Here is a 22,204-nt window from a genome sequence, read left to right on the forward strand (position 1 = left end):
TCATTCTCTTATCAAAACATGTACCCTTCATAGGCAGAGTGAGTTACATGGACTTGTTTCTCCAGGGATTGCAAGCTACCAAATGTTGAGCAGAAGCAAAAGAAATGGGTCATCCTCCTTTACCAAACGTAGCTAGGAAAGAGAAACAAAGCATACTGCGGGCAGAGCAAAGACTGTGTTATAGCTCATGAGGCTGCTTTTTTCTGTTACAAAGCAGTCGTCGTGTTGTGTAGGTGAGAAGCCTTTCTCTGCCTGTGCTCTGGAGGCTGTTGTGTTTTGGTTCAGATGAAACCTGCTACTGCTCTTGTGGAGGTTTTGTTGCTGGGGATGTGGGACAGAGTAAGAGGAGTGTTTGGTTTTGTGCTGCTTTTGCTATGGTACACTGGATATTTCAGACATGTTGGTGAAAAAATGTGGTTTTCATGCATGGAACAATGATTTCATCAACAGTTCAGGAGTAGGATATAGGACGATGAAATGCTGTGTTTATCGCAGCTCACTACAGTAATCAGGCCCTAATTGAGAAATTCGGGAATGAAGTTGAATACCTCAGATGAAATACTGGTTGCAGGGAAGTGAATGAAAAAAAAAATTTGCATCAGCCCCAAGGTTTCGCAGTAAATGAGCAGTATGTAAATGCAAGGAGGCGTATCTCAGCATTGTTCCTGAAAAGCCTGGCTTCTAATAGTAAAGTCCAAAGTGACAGTAATGGCTGTTAAAACCAAAAAGAGATACTAATATCATTAGGAATATAAGGTGAGGAACAGTCAGTGAAGCAGACCTTTAATTCATGTTCTGAGCTTGCCAGAACAACTGCTATTTAAATAATTCCCTGTTTAGAAATGACTAAAGTGAAGTAAGCAGTAATTTGATGGAACACCCCAAATGCAATGGCATATTTTAGAAATAGTTTGAATGTAGCACCATCTGCTGGCTGAAGGATTCGCTTTTCCTTCTGTTTATAAGAAAAATCATTATTTAGATCTCCACAATATTTTAAATCACTTTAAAAGCGAATTTCCTAGTAGTTATCTCCAAATAGAACAGAATCATAATGTATTATAAATGACATCCGTGTCCCCAAATGATTGTTTCCACAATCCCACATATATCTGCTTGAAGAGCTGTCAGTGTTCATTTTCTTTTGTTTGTTTCTCCATCCCCTCCCACTCACTGGAAGGCTGAACATGCTTACCAGTTACAGCATGCAGTTTTTGGAGCTAGGCATATCTTCCTGTGAAAAGAGAGTTATGCATACAGCTCAAAGGTCAAAAAAAAACGAGACAGAACAGGTTATCTATTGGAGCTAACTACACCTTATACAGATGCTCTGATTTTCATTAAAATGACCGGGAAAATTGTAGGGGGGGTCTGCTGGTTGCATTTTTGATATTCTGTCATTTTAGAATGTGCATGGAAGGATGAGAAGTGTTTCTTCTTAATGTACTTACATTTGCAGTTTACTGTTTATATTTTCTACTGTCAGTGTTTGTATGAAGAGTGGAATTTCTTGGTTTATCTGTGAAATACCCTTTATTGACAAAGACTTTCAGCAAACAATTTTTCTAAACTGAGCTATGGGTGAAAGTTGAATAGAATAACCCAGCATTGCCATGTGATATTACAAGAGAAACAGCAGAAACGTCTTTAGTCTTGAAAACACTTTCTAACATAAACGTTTCTGTGTGATTCTGTTTATATACCCCAGTGTTATTGTTTTAGTGAGAATTTAAACTTTGAATTTTCCCACTTGGGCAAGTAAGGGAGTTGGATATATCCAATTTGGCAAGTAGCTAAAGCTTTTATTCTTATTTACATGTTTGCACTGATTCTTCTTTGAGGGTTTGCTTTTGCTAGGTGGAAATGTTAAATCACTTTCTATTCTCAGCAATGACAATATATAATTAACTTCTGTAAAAAGAGTAATCATGTGGACCATTTTATTTTTTTTCTTTTTTTTTAATCTTAGCCAATATGGATATAAACGTACGAAGGTGAGTCCTTGCTAAGATTTGTGGTATATTCTGTGATATGAGTGGCTCCTTCCTGCAGAAAATGCTCATCATACAGCATTTTAAAGATCTTGGGTAAAATTCAATCTGTGCTTAGGAGAATTTCTACTGGCTTGCACAGCAATTTTAGTCCAGCCAGATGCTGTACATCGGATGACGGATGATGTGCATAGGTATCTTCAGTATTTAAGGAAATAGTGCAACAGAGTTCGGTGAAGAGACCAGTATTCTTGTATGCCGTTATCGATTTATTTTACCTCTTGCTTGCTCCACTTTTTCTCTACCGACTTCTGACTCCAAATCTGATGGAAAAACTCTGACATATGCTTACTATAGCAATGACTTACTTCTTCAGAAACCCTTTCCTGTTACTGCAACCTGGCTAATGGGCTAAGAATCAGCATAAAAGCTTCTGTTTGGCACAAGTTACCCATTATTCCATCTGACTGGTACTGTGGCGACTCCTGCAGTAAACTGCTCCAATGCCCGTTCCAAGTCCTTAAATTCTCTTTGGCCTAATTTCTGATCAGGCTATGCACTTCTAGAACAGTTTCATTAACGACTAAGCTTGTGTTATGCTGATCAATGTTACTGCATTCTGCTTTTCAAATTACAACAAACAAATTCTATTCCATGTGTATGAACAATCTAGTAAAAAAAGTTTCACATACTTCAAACCCGTCTAGTAATTATCTGTCTCTATGCATGTACTAGTAATTTTTCTGCTTCATGTGCTTATTGGAACACAGCTTAACTTTGCATGGAGCATGTAATTTTTAACCAGTGTAGCAAAAGTCTAGATGTGCTTTTGTTTGCTCAGCGTGCATTTGGAAGATGTAGAAGAAAATACTATCTGTCCTTAGAAACATTGAAAATTAATGGGAAATATTAAACATTGTGATTTTAAAAGAACTTTATTCAGCCTGAAATCCTAGAAAGGCATCTGTATTAGGTCAATTTCGTAAATGGAGCGTTGTACAAAGTCATTAAGCAAATACTGTTCCTAAGAGGTGTTACCTCAACACTGTAGGTAAATGACACATGGAGTAGGGATTATTACAAGATGAGCCTATACAATATCTTTGTGCCTACATTTTACAAATATTGTGTATTCAGGGCTTCATCCTGAGGCATCGGTTCCAAAAGCTAGTCAGGTTTTGTTCACAGAGATCACTGTGAGCTGTGAAAAAGGAAACAGTTCAAGTGAAGTAGGTTTTAAATAATAGAACAGTTCCCAGCATATCTGGCTACCAGCCACTTGGATGCTGGATTAAAAAAAAAAAAAGGCAAACAAAAAAACTATCGAACCACTGAAACTTAGAATGCAAGTGGGAGATCAAAAATATTTTTGAAATAAACATCAAGCACTTAGAAATCCATCATTCTGGAATGATGCTGAGATTCACAAATGCCAACTTACTTTGCAAAATGGATTAAGAAGACTATCAAAAGGTGAGGAAAAATCTAGGCTCGGAACTGCTCTAACAGCTATGAGTTGGCAGTTGGCTTCCCACAGTGGCACTAAATGGCAAAATGAGCTTGATTTTCTTCCCATTCAGCATTAGTGCACGTAAATGGGATATTGCTCATGAGATCAGAAAATAATGAAGCTTATTTTTTGGTAAGAAAAACAACCCACAGCCCAAAACAAGTCAAAGTGGTAAATTTAGATGGCTTAGCTAAAGAGAATTTTGTGTCCATTACCAGAACTCAGTTGCTGCAGGAATTGAAATGGCTTTCGCACCTCTAGGGGAAGGTAGAAGAAAGAAGGAAACTTGAGGAAAACTAGAATTTTATTTGTTCAAAAGTTATCTGGCTTATGGTTGGTGATAACAATTGGTTGGAACAATAGGTAATGTGAAAAAAAATATCCATATGGAGTGCTTACAAACAGTTTCTGATTTGATACATACAGATGGCATGACGTGCAGCAAATGCCTACTCTTGTCAGTTCCTATTTTAAGGTTCCACATGGGACATCTCTGAGTAAAACATTGTCATTTTTCTCTAAAAGACTCTATTTCCTCACCTTTCCAAATGCTATTTCAAAAAAGGAGCATAAAAGTCTTATGGACACAGCATTCATCCTGTACTCACGCATGTGTGTGTAAGTAATGAAGAAGACTTGTTACCTTGAAACCAGATTTATTCAGCTGCCGGTTGACTGTTGATGAGACACAGGGCCCTGGCTGCACTGCTACTACTGAAGTTTTGGGTTCCCCCTTCTTGCTCACTACCAGCAAGTCAGAGCAATGCAAATACAAGATGAAGAAAAAAATAGCTCTGCTTTGTCTTCTGTATGCAGCCAAATAATATCTATGTAAACAACATTTAAAACCAGAATGTACCATTCACAAGTGATTATGTGTACCCTACTGTCCTGGAGATGCTCAGCAGATATTACAGTCTCACTCCCAAAAAGGAAAGATCATAGTCCAGCTGACTACATCAACAGACTGAAGAATTTTGTGTATGCATGGTTCATGAAATCTGCGAGTCCAGTGAAGAATCAGAGGCTCTGAGGTAGCAAAAAAAAAATATAGAAACACGTGTTACAATTACAAGATTGTTGTACTAAGGCTCTTCAAAAATTCATGACTGTAACATGAATTTTTTAAAATAATGTTCTGGATATCCCTTTCATTTAAATAAACTCTGTGAATGCCTTCAAAACTTCTTGGTATTTTCAAGTCTCATATATCCATGCAGCATTTAATTGGTATATTTCTTTTCTTCATCCATGATGTTTTTGTACCTTGGAGGGAAAAATAAAAAAATGTAAAGAGACTTTAACTGGACCTGCTTATTGAAGAAACAATTTTAATGAATCTCTGCTTTCCTGATACGGAAAGAAACAACGTCAAGATCAGTTTGCGCATATAGATTGTTCATTTGTTTGAGAGAGAAAAATTTGAGAAAAAATGTGCCATTTTCATCAAGGTATAGCACTGTCAAACTGACCAGCAATGTATTTTCTAGATAAAAGATATACTAATGCATTGGAGGATGTATTTATGTAGACATTTAATCTAAATTATTTCATTTTAAGTCACATTTTGGAAATCCATACCACAAACATTACAGTCCTATCATCTTTATGGTGATCAATATGTGTAGTTTTCTATTTTCGAAGTGTATATGAGCAGTTATTTATTGTTCCAATTTCTTAAAAATATTTACCCCATCTCTGGCAAATTATCTGATACCTGAACACAAATGTTAATGGCATTATATATGGTACTTGATAAAACAGAAAGAGGATCTGAACTCCCAGTAGTTTCAACTGGGAGAAATTAAGGCTTAGATGAAAGTAAACCTATTGCTATATTGCTATTCCCCCCCCCCCCCCTTTTTTTTTTTTTTAACTTACTCCTCACTAAAAAAAAAATCTGCATATCTAGTAGTCACAGCATAGGCTTTACCTTAAAAGACAGTATGTGACAAAGGAAGGAAAGAGGGGAAGGATAGGCTATACTCTTGGCTGCAGCAGACCCAAAAGCTGAATGTTTTTTTTAAAAACACAGTGGCATGTAATTAAAGATGGATGTAAAGGAATAGCACCAGCATGCAGTATGAAAACCAGGTATGTTACAGCTCCTCCAAGTGAATTCTACCGGCATCAGAAAAATGTCTAAATATGCTGAAATTAAAAGAAGAGGAAAGTCATAGATGATGCAGAGAAATGTAGAATGCTTTCTACTTCAGATGTCACAAAATTGTAATGAAACATTTAATTAAAAGTTATTTAATTAAGTGAAAGATAGTGCCCAAGCAAAAGGAATATAACAGAAAATGATAAGACAAAGCAGAGAAATGGTCATCGTTCACTATCATGAAAGAAAGTAAAGCTAATAATAAATGTTTGCATGAAAGAGTTTGATGAAGAGTGACAGAGTAGTTAGTTTGTTAGTTAGTTAAAAAAAAAAAAAATCAGGGCTTGACATCATACAAGCCAAGCAGTTCAGCAGTGGGATACTTTTCCCCTAAATGGGGCAAGACTCCAGAAAAGAATGAAATTCGTTATGAAAAGAGTAAATATCAAGTCATCGCCTGCAGCAGGAAAAGAGATAATCACCTTAATTAGAAACAAAGGAAATTTACTTTAAGTGTTGGGGAGAATTCTGTAAGTATGAGTATGAGAGTTCATAAAATACAGGAATAACTCAAGAATTTTAGGAAGTTTCCCTCACTGGAGATTGAAATAAAAAAATTAGACAAACACGCTTGGTATATTTGGTGCTGCTTCGTTGGATGAGGGCTAAATAACGACTTCCAAATTTCCACATCTGTGATGGCATTTTGACATTTACTTACCTGAATTCTCTTCCCACAGAGGACTCCAGTATAACCAGAGCGACAGGAGCATACGTTAGGTGACACACACTTGCCTCCAAACAGACATTTCTGATTGCACACAGCTATACCGAGAGAGAGACGTAGCTTTAGTAACGAAAACTTAGTGAAGAAAGTGGCTACAATCTCAATATAGTTTACTAGCATAAGGGAGCTGAGAACTTGGTAGGTATTTTCACAGCAGAAAAACCCTTAGTGTAAGGAAACTTCACACTCACATGGAAGCAACAATGCTTTAATGCCTGTCCATTTATACAAAGATACAGATTTAATATGGGAGCTTACTGAAAGCATAAATGTGTGGAGAGAGGGACATAAGTAAGGTGTATTTTAAAGCATCCTACTGTTTCAGGCTATTGCAATGCTCTCTTAGGCCTTTTCAGCAGCCTATGGTGTTAGCAATCCACCGCCTATAACCATGGTTCCAAGGTACATTTGTATTCTTGAGGGCTTCAAAATGGGCACAGGAATATTTACTCTCTGTCCTGCCTTTGACACAGATCTGGGTCAAAATACAACCAAGGAATAGGACTTCTAGGCACTGGGCATTTCTGAAGCATTCTAAAATGTGCTGAAGCAGAAAGAACAATGTGGCCCATACTGTAAACTTACGTGTTTGACACTGGATTCCTTCCCACTGCGGAGGACAATGGCACGTGCTTGGTCCAATACATTCCCCTCCGTTCTTACATTCCTGAAGACAGATGGCTGCACAAACATCATCACAAAGTTTGGTTATATCCCAAGTTTTTACTTTTACTTATATACATTTCAGGTTGCCCAGTAGATGTTGAATGCTTTTCATGCACAAAAGTCACCTCCCCTTCACTGAAAATGTAAGATCAACACGTTATTAAAGAGGGAACCAGAATAAAAAAGGCCCACAAAAGCACTGAGATGTTCTGATGCATCATAGACAGCTACAGAAGCCAGAAATACTGAATTAAGTCAACGCCACTAAATGTTCTTGTTTTTTTCCAAATATACCTTTCTAAAATCCAAACCTTAGTGGAAGATCTTTTGTCTATCATGCAGTTTAATTCACAGTGAATCAACCCATGAATATTTGATCCAAAATTATTTCCTGTGACCTATGTTTTCTGCACGTTCTTTCCTGCTTATTAAGCCACAATCTAAAGCACTATTATTTCTCACTGGTTAACTGACTATTTGATGATGAAATCTCTTTTCTACAACTTCTAAGAATATCTAACCCCTGTCAATATGGGTGATTTTTTTTTCCAATAGAACTTTCCAAGAATTAAAGAAGGAAAAACATGGGAAATGTTTTTTCTTCCATGCCATTAGGGAACTCACCGGCCACGTCAATATCTGAGCCTCAGGTGGGGTACTATGACAGACATTAACGTTTTATCTATTGGATTTCTATCATCCATCCTTATGCTGATTTTCATCCAGACTCTGCTTTTATTCAAGCTGCCACATTTTATTTATGTGCCATCAATAACTTCATTAAGATACAATGTGAACCACAGCTGTGCTACCGTTACAGCCCTATTTCTACCTTTCCTATAGAGTTTGTGGCCATTGACTCTTCTATTCCGCTTATTTCCCACTATGTTCCCAGTTTTACAGTTTCACTGTACTTCTCTTTCTATATTTGGTTCTATGACCTACAGCACAAATTGAAATTCTTTCATTTCATTGACTTAGCTCTTTGCAGTTGTATGTATTCAAAAATACAGATGCTTCTTATTTAGACAAGAATCAAGGAAGAAACAAATATTATATGCTATGCAAGAATTAAAAAGATATTTTGGTCGCATGATTTAGCCTAAGGGTTGCATGGTATTATTAGTTCCCTATCCAAAATTTTGTTGCAAAGTTATAGACCATTATTTTCCAATGTGTGTATATTTAAGAGTTCTTTGGCACTAACTTCATATTATCTATGTGGACAGAGCGGTCCTTTAATCATATATTACATTTAAGGTGGGGTTCTCCTCTTAACTACAATACTTACGTGTGTTACATCTTTTTCCTCCCCACCCTGAAGGACAAGAGCAAACGTTTGGCCCTACACATCTTCCTCCATTCATGCATCTTGGCTCACAGATACCTTAAAGTCAAAAACATTTGCTGTTTAATACATTTAATGGTTTACAGAATAATTGATCAGTGATTTTCAGACCCTGGAAGGATTTCGACACTGGCTTACTTTTTTCACATCTTCTGCCTGTGTAGCCATCAGGACAAGCACAGACATTGTTTCTCATGCAATGACCACCATTCTTACAAGGCGGGCTGCAAACAGCTAAAAGATACAAAAGAGAAAGGCTGTGGTTTGCATTTTGTTTGCCTTTGTAATATACTTGTAGGAAACAAGACTGCAACACTAAAATTTTGATAATTTACATAGATCTTCAGAACTATCAGGCCTGTCTAGTAAAAATCATACTGATGGCCATCAAAAGCAAATACAGAATAAAATAAGGAGGTGTCAGGGTTGTGTGTGCATACACAAGTAACCAGACTATATAAAGTACAACAGGTCAACTGGTTGAATGCTGCTCGAGAGTTGAGTGCAAGACAAAGAAGGCAAATTAAAAAAAAAAGAAATCTGTTTTGCACCGTTTTTCAGGTATGTGACTTGATTATGAATTCTGTGTCTTAAGCTAACAATGTTTTCTCATAGATTTAATGGCAGCTAATAGAAAAAAAAGATTACCATTCTGACACTGGGCACCAAAGAATCCATGTGGGCAGAGGCAAACATCTGGCTTAGTACAGGAGCCACCGTTAAGACACACAGGGTCACACATTGCTGCACAAACAGGGTGAGGAAGAGTGAGAAGTGTGACAACAAAATGAAGTCTGTAAGATATCTGCTTCTGTTGCAAGGATGGGGGTTAAATACCTCAGATAAGTGCAGGTTACACCGTCAACTTAAAATCTCTACGCAACCTTTGGGATCTGTACTACATTTCCTAGAGCTGCTACTAGCAGCAGAACTAACGTGCAGAGATGAGACATGCAGGAGCTCCCCAGCAGTCAGCAGCCACCCAGTGCTGCTGTCTGAGCCACACGGGTCCAAATTTCAAACTATTAAGAGAGAGTTCTGCATACACTCTCCCAGGACCATGGACCATGCAGGAGTCCACAACGGGGACTATCCCGTGTTACCTGTACTGCATGTAGGTCCGTACCATCCAGGTTTACACTGGCAGGTGTCTGGAGCGAGACATTCACCACCATTTTCACAGTGCCTGTTGCAAACCACTGTCATCCAAGCAGACAAGGAAAACAACGTTAAAAATATATATATAAAAAAGTAAATATGCTACAGCTTTATGCTTAATTCATTTTTGAGTTCTTTCCCAGATACTATCACTGGAAATTACATACAATTCCACTATTCCATAATTCCAGATGAATTGCTGAACAGATTGATCCAGACTCAAAGCTAGCACTAGAGGTAGATGACGCATCCCTCCATGTAATTATCCACTATCCATCTCGTTTTATTTAGTGTTAAAGAACTAAACACATCTATGAAAAGGAAATCCAAGACTAAGATATGTTCAGATTACACTATGGATTTGATGAGCTCCAAGGAAGGTCACTCAAGTGTCCATCACTTCAGCAAGTGTGGCTGCATGGATAGAGCGACACAAGACTAACAGGCAAAGACATTAAAATATCAGGGCTGTAGAAAACCATGAATCATTTTTTTCAGGACAACATCTCTTTAGTCTTACCTAACAAAGAGCAGATTTTTTTGTGTGTCACAATTGAAACCAAAATAAGGAAAAGTGAGAGTGCAGAGTCCTGGGATTTGAGGAAAAGAACAAAACTCTTTTTCAAATAAAGGTCAATAATGCAGTAGCTCATTCAGGTGAATTATATACAAACAGCATGACTAAACTCGGAGTCTCTGAATGATATGAATTAGCAGTATGAAATCTACTCTAAATCTGAGATTGCCAAATTGTAGCATGTAGAATTTAGTATATAAAAGATGATTGATTTGAGACTAATTTAAATTTTTCAGCTACAATCACAGCAAGTTCTCCAATTTTCATGACAGCTCAGAAAAGATCTCACAGTGTGCTTCTTAATTCAGTTTTCTGGTATCACAGTTTTTCTGATCTGCCATTCACTAATACTAGCTTCTGGACATATCTCAGCAATTAATCAATTTAACATTAATCATCTGTTTGTTGTGAAGGTAGGTGTCTCATGCTCCACAAGCTCAATGTTTCCATGTTCATGTTCCCTAAATTAAAAAACGTTTGCAATTTTTATAGTGCAGTATGTTTTTAAAAGTTATAGACAAATACTGTCTAATTAATGTTCGTAAAGCCCAAGTACGGGAGCCTTCAAAGAGGCAAAGTTTTACATCATTTGCTAGCATTAGACTAAGCACATCAAAAATATTAACCATAATTTGCTTTGTTGCTCCAAAAGAACAAAAGAAATGTTCTGTATTTTTCACTTGCACTTTTTCACTTACGTGTATCACATCTTGGTCCCACAAAACCATACGGGCAGGTACAGAGGTTTCTGGCCAAGCACGTGCCTCCATTTTTACAGGGTGGTTTACAGTGTGCTGCAGATATAGAATTATGCTGTTCAAGAAACTGCCTCTAAGAAGACGCATGGATTGGTTATGCTTTAGCAAAAGGGAAATGTTAATAATTGACAGTGAGGAAAGAACTAAAGGAACATACATAACGTTTTTGACAAGAACAAACAACAAGAATTTAATTCCAACAGAGCACACAGAGTCCCAACGTCGATGGTCATCCCAAAGAAAGGAAACATAAGACAATTTCCAGACAGGACCTTAGTATTCCCACGTGGAGCAGGGGCAGAGAGCGACCGTGAGGGAGCTGAGGAGACGAAGCGACAGGGACTGACCGCAGCCCCCATTCCCTGTTCCCCTGTGCTGCTCAGGGTGAGGAGGTAGAAGAGGTTGGATGGGGGGGAAGGTGTTTTCAGTTTGTTTTTAGCTTCTCACTACTCTAGTCTGTTATTAGCAATGGGCAATAAATTACACAAATCTCCATATGCTGAATCTGTTTTGTCTGTGACAGTAACTGATGGGTGATCTCCCTGCCCTTATCTGAACCCTCGAGCCCTTTTCCATCATATTTTCTCCCTTTCTTCCTTTGAGGATTGAGAGCGGTTGTCGTGGAATTTCAGCTGCCCAGCAGTGTGAAACCACCACAGGGTGTCACCATTACGTGCCATTAGGAACTCTTCCTAAGAGGATTTGGAACACTTGTACTTACAGAGAAATAAATCACAAGTAAGCAAAGTGGGTCACCCCCTGAAGACAACTAGTATTCTCTATACAGTCAGTAGAGAGAAGATAGTATTTACATGGAGGTATTTCAAAATTGTTCTTCACTGAATTATAAAGAATTCAGAGGGTTGTTTGAGACATCCTTTTGTATTCTTACTCTCATCCTCAAAGAGACAGAGATTTGTATGTGCCAATTTAGGGATGGCAATGCCTAAGTGAAGGTGTCTAGCACAGATTCCCAGAGAGTCCCCAGAGGGACTGCATTTTTGCCATAGGTCATTGTCTGCTAAGAATGCACATGCATGCACATGAAAATGAGGTGAGATTCAATGACCTTCATTTTCCTAAAAGGTGCTGAAAGGGTGAAGTGGAGAAGGTAACCCTGAACAAACATCCAGTGGATAAAGCACAGTAAATCTGCTTGCTCAGAAGTGAGTGATAAATAAAAAACAACCAAACAATTTTTTTCTTGATTTTTAGATTAACACTGTACTGAAGGTGCCAGAAGTTAAATCAAAATATGGTATTTTGCTGTCATAACTTATTAAACATAGAAATCTCTGTTAAAGTAAAATTAACACACATCTTTCCTGTTAGAATGCACAGTTATGAAAGTCATTTACAGTACCCTCTGGGTATTTATTGATTCAAGGGTAGAAAATATTTTGTTTACCTTCCTCACAAGTGGAGCCACTGAATCCTGATAGACATTCACAGACATTGGGCTTAATGCACTTCCCGTGGTTTTTGCAATCAGGTCTGCATAAAGCTGTGTGTAATCAACAACAATCTTGAAATCATTAATGTATTGATACGAGTTACCATGGGCTAAATCAAAATACCGTACTCACCAGTCTGACAGTTATAACCAGCATAACCAGGCTTGCATTTGCAAATATTGGGCGCCACACACTCCATATTTTTGCCACATGTTTGTCTACATATTGCTGAAAGGCAATTCAGAGAACAATGGAAGGAATAAGGAAACAGACAGTGGCATTTCAGCATAACTGTGTCTTGCCTAGCAAGGTAAACGTATCACATACAATCAATTATGTCCCTTCCTGTACATGAGGAGCCTGAGGTACATTAGAAAAATATTAAGTGCATCCATACAACTAATAGCCTGTAAGCTATGCCAATATCAATAAGCAGAAATAAGGAAATTAAATGTTATTTGCATTCAGTGATCACACAGTAACAATGAACTTTCAGGTTAAAAGAGATCATGAGATCCTTCTTCAGAAAAAAAAAAAAACATTTGGTACAGTTATTTGCAATACCTCTGCAAGTGAAGCCATCTCCGTAATAACCATAAGGACAACGACCACACTTGACACTTCCATCCCGACTTGGCTCACAAGGTACTCCAGGAAAACAGGGTAGATCAGCACAGGTGACTGCTTTAGGAACCGTGATTTCATCAGAATCTTCGGGAAGCATTTTTGGTGGGACAGTCACTTTAACAACAGGTGAAGGACTTGCTTTATGCTTGGCTAACAGGTACTGAATCCTGTGAGCATTTCTGCCTCTGAATACTTTGTTTGGCAAAGAAAGCTCTTTGCTTTTATCTGTTGTGCTGCTAAAAGAAACCTTCCTGTGAGTCTCAGAATAACTGTAGGGCTCACCTTGTGCCCTTGTTTTCTTCTCAAGTGATATAGCATGGCTCCTTGCTGAAGTGGTCACCACAGTGTTTACTGAGGAACTCCCTTCTGTGTTAGTAAGGTGACTGTTGGTGATGCTGAGAGCATGAGCAACGTTTCCAGTAACAGCTGGTTGTACAGAAGCACTGCTCTGAGAATTAAATGACTTCCAAGAGGTGACAGTTTTTACTGTGGAGGCAGGTGGAGTGCTGCTACTGGCCATTTCTCGAGAAACAAATCTCTCAGGGATATCTGTAGAACTAGGAATATAGCTTGAGATGCTGAAAACCTTGTCAAAGGATGACTGTTGAAAACCTACAAAATATTAGAAATAAAGGAGAAGAAAAATACAGAAATATAACAGGGCTAATTTCTTTCAAGGGTGGGGAACTTCTGAGCAGAAAAACATACAACCCATTCATTGTGTGCTTCAGGAAGCCTATCCTCCTATGGTACTACACCAGAATACAAGTACCCAGTAGAACATAACTCCTTGCTGGCAGAATCAGAGCAGATGAAGGTACTTTGGCTACCTCCTTTCCCACATTCACCATGGCCTTTTCATGGATGGAAGATAAGGAGAAAGCACCACATGTATGAGGCACACAGCTAGAGATTTTCCCGTGTTGGGGCAATAAACAGCTTTACTGTCAGAGCAAATTACCAGCACTATATATTGCTACCACCTAGATAACTGCAACAGAGAGCTTAAACAAAAGATACTGCTTGTTGTTCACCTGTGTGTCTAAGTGCAGGTAATAAACCTAGAGTCTAGAAGCAGATATTTAGTCACAAAATATACTTACATACATTTATACTTACTGATGCATTATCAACAGTATTTACATGAATAATCCATCACCTTTTAGCAAAAGTATTATACATTACTTTATCAGTTTAGTTATTTCAGAGAAATCTGAGAATTCTCCAAACTTTTTTCTTCACTTTTGTAAAGGTTTTTATTACTGCGATGTTACATGTGTTTTATAAGTGACAGAGTTGGACTCAGCCTTCTCTTTGACAGCAATGTAAAATGAATGAGAAGTGCCCCATGTTCTGCCCAGGAAAAGTGGGTGTTCTGGTGGATTGTGGAAAGGAATGTGGCACTGTAATTATTATAATATAATTAATTATATGGGCTTTTAGCATTATGGGTCTGAGCAGGAATTGAGCTGGAGGAGATTGTTCAACCTAACTTAAGATTTGTCCCTAACCCCATTTTGAACAGTATTAGAAAACTGTCAACAAAAAGTTAAACTTCCCCAAATCTTATAAGTGCTATTTCTCTGATTTATTTATTTATTTATTTTTATTTGCTGAAAAGCAAAATACTTTGCAGTTGATGAAGAATTATCCAGCACTGGCAAATGCGTGAGAGAACGTTCCTCCTGCCCTGCTAACAAGTCAGTGATAAAGGGAAAAGACACCCAAGGAGAATTCCCTGTGAATAAAGCCCCAGCAGGCATGCAGCTGGAAATGCCAGCAAGAGCATTTACAGAGTTTTGGAATTAAGGACATCCATTTGCCATATCCTTCACCTTTCTTTTGAGTTAAAGTATGAAAATGGCATTCAACATAATGCCATAAACTTTTGCTTATCTCATATAACAGATGTCCCTATCCCCATGTTACCTATTGTATGTCTGTGGTTAGTCACAAAAACAAAAGGCAACAGAAAGAATGTCATACATCACCCTGTCCATGAAATGACTTGACAGACCTAAGGGATTTGTTGATATTGACATTTCAGTGTCATTCGTAAGATCAGAAATAGGAATGCAACCCAAGTAATGAATTAAATTAAAACTGAAAAGTAAAAGTGAGTAAAATAAAATTTACTAAAACCTTTACTTTGCCAGCTACATTCGTATTGGTATGAATCAGAAATTTCACTGTCTTCACAAAAAAAAAAAAATCACCTTTATTACCTTCAACTTCTCCAGTGGAATCCTTTCTTTCAACAGAAATGTCTTCAAAGGTTTCTAAAAACAACAGATGAGGAGGAACGGTAATAGTTGCTTTTGTTTCAACAGCAAATAAATTGCAAAGTTTTAGTACACAAAATAATTCAATTTAGAAAGCAGGTGAAGAGTAAAAATTGTTTCTTAAAAGTTTTCAGTGGAGTGTTTTAAAAATACAAGTTATTCAGGATTTGCATAACAGACAGTAAATAAATGTTTAGACACCTTATTTCACAACTGTCTTGCTTTGAATAAACAGTTCAATGTTAAGCAGTCTAATAGGAAAGCATTTTGTCAACAATTAACTGGTATTATGCAGGAAAAAAAAATACATCACATGCCATTCTAGTTTTAGATAAACAATTTTGGACATCTTGTAGCTATTTTTTCTAATCACCTGAAAAAGGGTTTTACTACTATGTGACCCACTGTCTTCCAATGTTGTGAACAACTGAGATTCAATCTCAGCAGTCAGAGAAAACCAATTTTTTTGCCAATTAGGAGTTCTAAGCTACTGTTAGAAACATATAGCACAACCAAAGATATTTTATCTGATTACAGTAAGATAATAGCATTCTTCTAAAAAATAGATCATTTTACCATAACAGGATTTCCCATCTCCATGTAGATTATTCGGGCATGGACCACAATAGTAAGAACCAAAAGTGTTGAAGCAAAATACTCCAGGAAAGCAAGGACTGGAAAGGCATTCATCTACATCATCCTGACAATTTTTACCTGCATTCAAATACAGATTTTTATAATATTGTTGTTACCAGACTTTGACAGTATGCCTATAAGTGATAAAAGCACAATGTATGCAGATGATGAACATAAAGAAGTGCATCTATTATGTACATCAAAGTATTTCAGTATATCTAATGTGTACAGCTGACTAGGTTTGCTATGAATGTTTTATCATCATATGCCAAGTATCTTGCTTATGGAGGAAAACGAAGAGGATGGGCTCTGTGAACTGTTTTATCTGCAGGCATGGGAGGAACCACACTGTAACCAAACCCACCACTCCTATTTCACCACATTCACCAGAGGAAAACATGGAAAATTTGCTCTCATAATCACTTGCTCTTTCACTATGATCTACCCTTGCATTCATGCAAGAAAAATCTTGAAGTATATCATAAATCACAAGACCTTAAAATTTCTTCATAGAAACAGTAAACTATTTTCAGTCAAAAATTTAAAAATAATCAGACATGAAATTAAAAACTCCTATTAATCACTAAGTGTGATAGATGTGTGTAAATAAAATAGTAGTTTACCTTGAAGTTCAGGTGGACATTCACAGTAATAGCTGTTCATTCCATCCACACATCTGCCAATACCACACTGGTTAAGTTTACAGTCATCAGTATTCACTTGACAGAGATCACCTTCAAATCCAGCCACACACACACAGAGGTATCTTCCACTTCCAGGTGGGAAATTAATGTTTGTCACACATGAGCCATTATTTAGGCAATCACACGATTTTACCCTGACCTACAAGACATGCCCAATAAGACAGTTTTCTCTTTTTACAAACTAGCAATGACTTTGTAATTAGGTATTGTAAACATCTTACTAGCATGTATCTTTTTACTATAAAATTAATTACCTCTATTTCTACCTTAGTCTCCGCATTGCAGTCATCTGTCAAAGAAAACGTTAATTTATGGGGATTCTTTGACACAGCTTTCCACAAAAGGAGACCTGATGGGGAAAGACTGGCACCTTCAGGACCAGACTCCAATGTGAAAAGAATAGCAGAGCCCTCTGGATCTGAAGCCAAGAACTGATATACAAAGTCTTCTCCATAAAAAGTCTGTAGCATATCCTGAAAAGTTTCAAGCACTGGAGGTTGGTTGTCTGTAACAAAGGAGGTATTTTCTCTTATAAGCAAGAGTTGCAATATACTTATAAAAACAAAAAAAGGAACATACACTTCTGTTAAGGAAGTCATATGTCATTATTTCAATAAACTCTAGTATTATTTGAATGGCACAGCAAAAACAGTAGATATTTTCATTACAAATGTGACAACATTAATTAACAATAAATTACATTATTCAAGGGCTTGTAAAATGCATTGCATCTACACACCAAAAGAACTGAGACTTTATTGGAATAAACATTGTTTTAACTATGAAGAGTTACAGTTTGCAGATCAAAATACAGAAAGCCATGAAACTCAGAGTTGACTGGCGTTTCTGTTAATAAAGGAACAGACATTGTTAAGCGCTACTTGGGAATGGGCTGAAGTTATCTTTTGTTATCTTAAGTTATGATAGATATGAAGATATGAAGTTATCTTTTGTTATCTTAACAAAACTGAGCATAGGGTGATGGAATAAGTAAAGCACTCACTGTTCATTGGAAGCATTTCAACCACACAGCTTACTCACTTTCCAGCTCTAAAGACACCAGGTGAAAATAAACAGGCAAAACCATCAACACCAGGACAAGGTCAGTGAAAGATCAGGAAAGGTCAGGGAAGTGAGGAGAAGCAGGAGCCCTGGGGAGAGCGTAGGTTTTGGAGCTGGGATGTAGGAAGGGGATTAAGATTGTTAAATTAAGGTTTACAGTGAAGTGACTACTCCTCCAAGCAGGAGACCATCAACTGTGGCAAAAAACCTGAAGGAAAGAATTTGTAATCAATGCCTAGCAGTTAGACTCTTACACCCTGTTCCTGATGTCATCCAGCCTGGAGAAGAGGTTCTGTTTCTCGGTTTGGGGGAATTGCATCTTCTGTTTTACATACTTCTCCAATTTCTGACTTTGGTAATATTGAATTCTAGTCTAGGGCTCTAACGTGGAAATCCCTTGACTCCCCAGCTGCTGCAGGAGTTCACATTTCATTCTTTTGGAACAGGGATATAGCTACCTTGGCTTTCAGTATGAGTTTTCACATAAGGTAATATGAAAAGAATAGCAGCTTACATGCTGCTATTAACACCCTAAATTAATTGGTGAGTGAGTTGAACAGAACTCACAACTGACCTTTAAGCAGGAGGATGGAGTTGATAGCATCCTGAGACCCTTTCCAGTCTGAATTTTGCTGTGATGAAATTCTTCATATATAGGCTATCCAATAATTGTATATAGACTATCCACTCAAATAATGGAAAAAAAATGCCTAAGAACATGTATCTGATTGTTGGAAAATATCTTTTATTCCTAAATGTTGAAGACAAACATTTGTGGACATAGCTGTTCCAAAAATCAAAAGACTGTAACCTGCTAACTAGGTTTAAAGAGTTGTTAAATTTCGGCAGTTGAATAGTAGCAAAAAGGGCAAAAAACAAAACACAAATTGACAACAAGACTAGTCTAGAAAAGAAAATATCATTTTCAGAAATTAGGAGAAATGCAAGATGAAAACCAAGATCAAATCACAAGCTAAAATTGTGCTTTATCTAAAACGCTTAAGTAGTTAAGCTCAAAATTTCAGTACTTCTATAGATTTTGAAACTTAGTAGTTTCAAAATTTCTTGGTACTTCAAAAAATAAACAAAAACCACAGCTATTCAGAACTTACTTTCAACAACTGACCACGTTAACCTTGAGATGTCAGGTCTGCACAGTAAGCAAGGGCTGGTTGGATTTGCGTCACCTTCACCATAACAGAGTCCATCTATGTTGCATGTTTTCTCCTTTTAGAGAAATGACAATGTGATTCATTAACTGTTGTCAAACAGTAAATCACAGAAACACAGGATTTGTATTTGTTTTTTTTTATTAAGTGTCAAATAAAATCTAATCTATCTTACATTTCCACTACTTTTAGAAGTAAACAACTGACAGAATGATTTTATTTGATATTATATAGAGGTGTTTTTTTTTTTTTTTTTTCAAAATTGCTCTACCTGAGCTTCTCTTTCTGTACTTTTTTATTTCTATGAAAAGAAAAAAATCCTGCTGTAAACAGGGTATGATTTTTTTTTCTACCTGAAGAGATGCATATTTTCATACTAAACAAAGAATAATGGCATATATACCTTTAGCGTACATAACCCAGCTTCCTGTGATTCACATGTCTGACAGGCTCCATCATATATAATCATTGTTTTAGAGTTGCTATAAATGAATCCATCATTAGAAATCTGCAAGATGTAGAGTGAAAATGGATTAACCCAAATAGCTATCAACATCTTACCAGCATAGATAGCTAGCATGGGATTCAACTCACTGATAGACATTACATTTACCTGTTTAAACTCTCATAGTAGTCAGCAAAAATCTGATCAATCCTGTCAGTTAGTCAAGGCACTTAACTGACTTAACATACTTAACTGACCACAGGTAAGTGTTTACATCAGGGTAGACTGAATAATTTCTAGGCTCTGTTGACCTTATTGACTCAAGATGCCTACCTCCAACAGACACTTGTGCATGCAGACTGGGCTCAACTAATTTTTTCCATAAACATGTCTGACATAATTTGATATGCACAGAAGGCTCTTGCCTTCTGCTCTTGAAGGATGTGTGCCTCTGTAGATTCTAGGTCATATCTACCCCTTAGAGTGGACAGTTCCCTTGCAGGACTTTGCTCTCAAATGGCACTCAATGCTTAAGCTTAGGTGACAAAACTGAGACCACAAGTTAAGCAAAATGAGTTCTACTCATAGTACCATTAAAGAAATGAGAGTATCTATGGAATATATTTTTATCTTAACAGGAATATCTGTAAGTGAATATTTGAAATTTCTACAAGTACCTTTATTTGCCACCAGGCAATGGGTTTATCATCAACCAGATCCATGGCATCAGACTGCTGGCCATCATTCGGTAACTGGCAGTCGACAGTCCTGGCATTTTGGAAGGCAGCTGACATAGTTAGAGGTTCTCCAGGAATCCATTGGCTATCACTATACTAAATTTTAGGACAGAGAATCTGTTTTTCAGTGAAATGCAATATGAAAATATTTTTAATCAGAGGAAAAAAAAAAAAACATATTGCATAGCATTTCAATGTGTCTACTGTCTTTGGATTAGAATGCTGTGGGAAATGTTAAATGCCAATTTTTTTTCTCACAAGTAGATTTCTAGCCTGTTCCTGTGGGAGAAGAGGCTGAGAAGTCTTCCCTGGTGCATGGTACTTGGCATGGCCTTACCAAGGAAGAGGAGTGCTTGCATCTGGAGATTAATGGGAGGGTTAAGCAGCAGGTGATCCTCTAGTAGCACTGATTCGATGTATCAGTGCCTTTATCCCTCTCCATCCCTGCTCCCAGCAGAGGACAAGCTTTAGTCAAATGAATTGATGAGGTTTTGGCAGGGCTCAGCTATCATTCTCGGTGCCAGGGGATACTGGCCGTTAGCCACAGAACCCCTGCACAAGCCAATAGATTACACCATTAACCCCTGTAGACTTCTAAACTACAGCGAGGGCAAGTCATCCACGTCTTGAGAGACCGAGATAACAAAATAGGGATGGTAATACTTGACTGAAGTATTGATTGCAATAGGAAGCAGGGTTAAGCATATTGAAAATAAAGTTAGGCAGACTAACAATCAAGAGAACAGCAAGTTCAAAATCATTTTGAGCTTAACTAGGTTTTACAGTGCTGGCTACTTTTTTCAGTTATTGGAGCCAATTGAGGCATTTATTTAATCCCTATCCTGACATGGGAAGCATGGTCTTCCATTTTTACTAACAGAAAAATAGCCCCATATAAAAAATAAAAAAATCTGAAAAGACATACGAACTATTTCTGTTCAAACCAATTTTTTTTTGTTCTTCTTTCATCCTATACTGAGTTAAGAAATTCATGGCAAGGGTGACTTAAAAACAACTAAACATTTCTAAATAGGTGTTTCTGAGAACATTTAACCTTCAAAATATGATGCAATCTATTTCTCCAGAAACCTTTTGTTATTAGCTGGAAGCACATTCAGATTTTTTTTTCAGAAACATACTGACCATTCAAAAAAAATCAATTAAAAATCTCTACTAGAACAAGGTTCATAGAAAAATTTGCTTCTGCAATTCAACGTAAATAAGAAGAAACTAAAACTGCATTTTTGTTTTGGGGGTTTAAACGCACTCTTATCCTTTACAAAATCTAAGAAAATTCTGGATCTGTGTAATCATAGGCTCCTTGGCCATGTCCTACCCAAACCTCTACCAAGAGATGTGCACTAGTTCATCTCTGAGGTATTCTAATACAGACTTCTCTGAATCCCCTCTTTTAGCATCACGCACAAGACCTACATCTTTTCTAACATGGTAGGCCAGTCCTTGAACAATGGATTTGATTTAGTCTTTCAAAAGTGAAAATATTAAAAATGAAAATTTCAGTGTGCATTAGCTCTAAATTCTGCCAAAATGTCTCTTCTATGAAATTTTGATCATTTAAGTTTATCTCAAAATACAAGGAGTTCCATACTGTTGTGACTCCACTGGTATTTGCATAAAACCATCATTACGTGAGCCTGAAAGTTAAAAAACAAACCACCCTTCCGTGGTATTTTCAAGAAACAAAACAAAACAAAATACCTCTCAGCCTCTTCCTTAATTTCAGATAGTATCAGTGTTGTTCACTTTTTAACCTGGCTCTTGACAGTAAGATCATCAATAAAAATGATTAACTTTTAGGAAGTTTGGGTAGTTAGAAGCCAAGTATTCTACCACAAAGAGTGTTATACCAGAATATCTTGCCATGAGTTAGGACAGACATTTCAAGCTGTGACAAGCGAACTCCCAATAATTGTCCCACTGTGAGCTTGGTCTAAAAGTCTTTTAACCTAATGGAGTGTAAACGTACTCTCAACTTTCTCATTTCAAGCCAACTTGCAGATGAGTGGATACATATTGTGCTCAGGAAAAAAAAAAAAAAAATCTATAGCCCATATTGCTTAATCTTTCAAAAATAACCTTAAATAACCTTAATATCCACCACCTATGCCTTTTTCTTTTTTTTTTTTTGATGTCAGAGACAAAAGTTACCCATTGAATGTTTCTCCTTT

The 22,204-nt window shown here is 37.1% G+C and overlaps 1 protein-coding gene across 6 annotated transcripts in view; it reads right to left on the bottom strand.

Annotated features, from left to right (window-relative positions):
* Positions 1-3,787: 3,787 nt before the first annotated feature.
* VWDE (von Willebrand factor D and EGF domains) overlaps positions 3,788-22,204 on the bottom strand; it is a 42,510-nt gene continuing 24,093 nt past the window's right edge. The window contains exons 13-30 of one of the 6 annotated variants that reach the window (XM_066991765.1): positions 19,956-20,111; positions 19,237-19,341; positions 18,777-18,891; positions 16,857-17,107; positions 16,522-16,741; positions 15,839-15,976; positions 15,206-15,259; positions 13,263-13,592; positions 12,486-12,581; positions 12,308-12,403; positions 10,840-10,935; positions 9,510-9,605; positions 9,055-9,150; positions 8,545-8,640; positions 8,350-8,445; positions 6,978-7,073; positions 6,327-6,430; positions 3,788-4,767 (exon numbers count right to left, since the gene is read on the bottom strand). In XM_066991765.1, coding sequence (XP_066847866.1) covers positions 4,747-4,767; positions 6,327-6,430; positions 6,978-7,073; positions 8,350-8,445; positions 8,545-8,640; positions 9,055-9,150; positions 9,510-9,605; positions 10,840-10,935; positions 12,308-12,403; positions 12,486-12,581; positions 13,263-13,592; positions 15,206-15,259; positions 15,839-15,976; positions 16,522-16,741; positions 16,857-17,107; positions 18,777-18,891; positions 19,237-19,341; positions 19,956-20,111 — 2,262 coding nt within the window. In that variant the 3' untranslated portion in view covers positions 3,788-4,746. Of the gene's footprint in view, positions 4,768-6,326; positions 6,431-6,977; positions 7,194-8,349; positions 8,466-8,544; positions 8,641-9,054; positions 9,151-9,509; positions 9,606-10,825; positions 10,936-12,307; positions 12,404-12,485; positions 12,582-12,917; positions 13,593-15,205; positions 15,260-15,838; positions 15,977-16,521; positions 16,742-16,856; positions 17,108-18,776; positions 18,892-19,236; positions 19,342-19,955; positions 20,112-22,204 lie in introns of those variants that run through there. The other 5 variants (XM_048075419.2, XR_007167779.2, XR_010829138.1 and 2 more) reach the window with 5 other exon arrangements.

This window comes from Anser cygnoides, chromosome 2 (assembly GCF_040182565.1).
Source record: "Anser cygnoides isolate HZ-2024a breed goose chromosome 2, Taihu_goose_T2T_genome, whole genome shotgun sequence".
In the NCBI taxonomy this organism is placed as follows: Eukaryota; Metazoa; Chordata; class Aves; order Anseriformes; family Anatidae; genus Anser; species Anser cygnoides.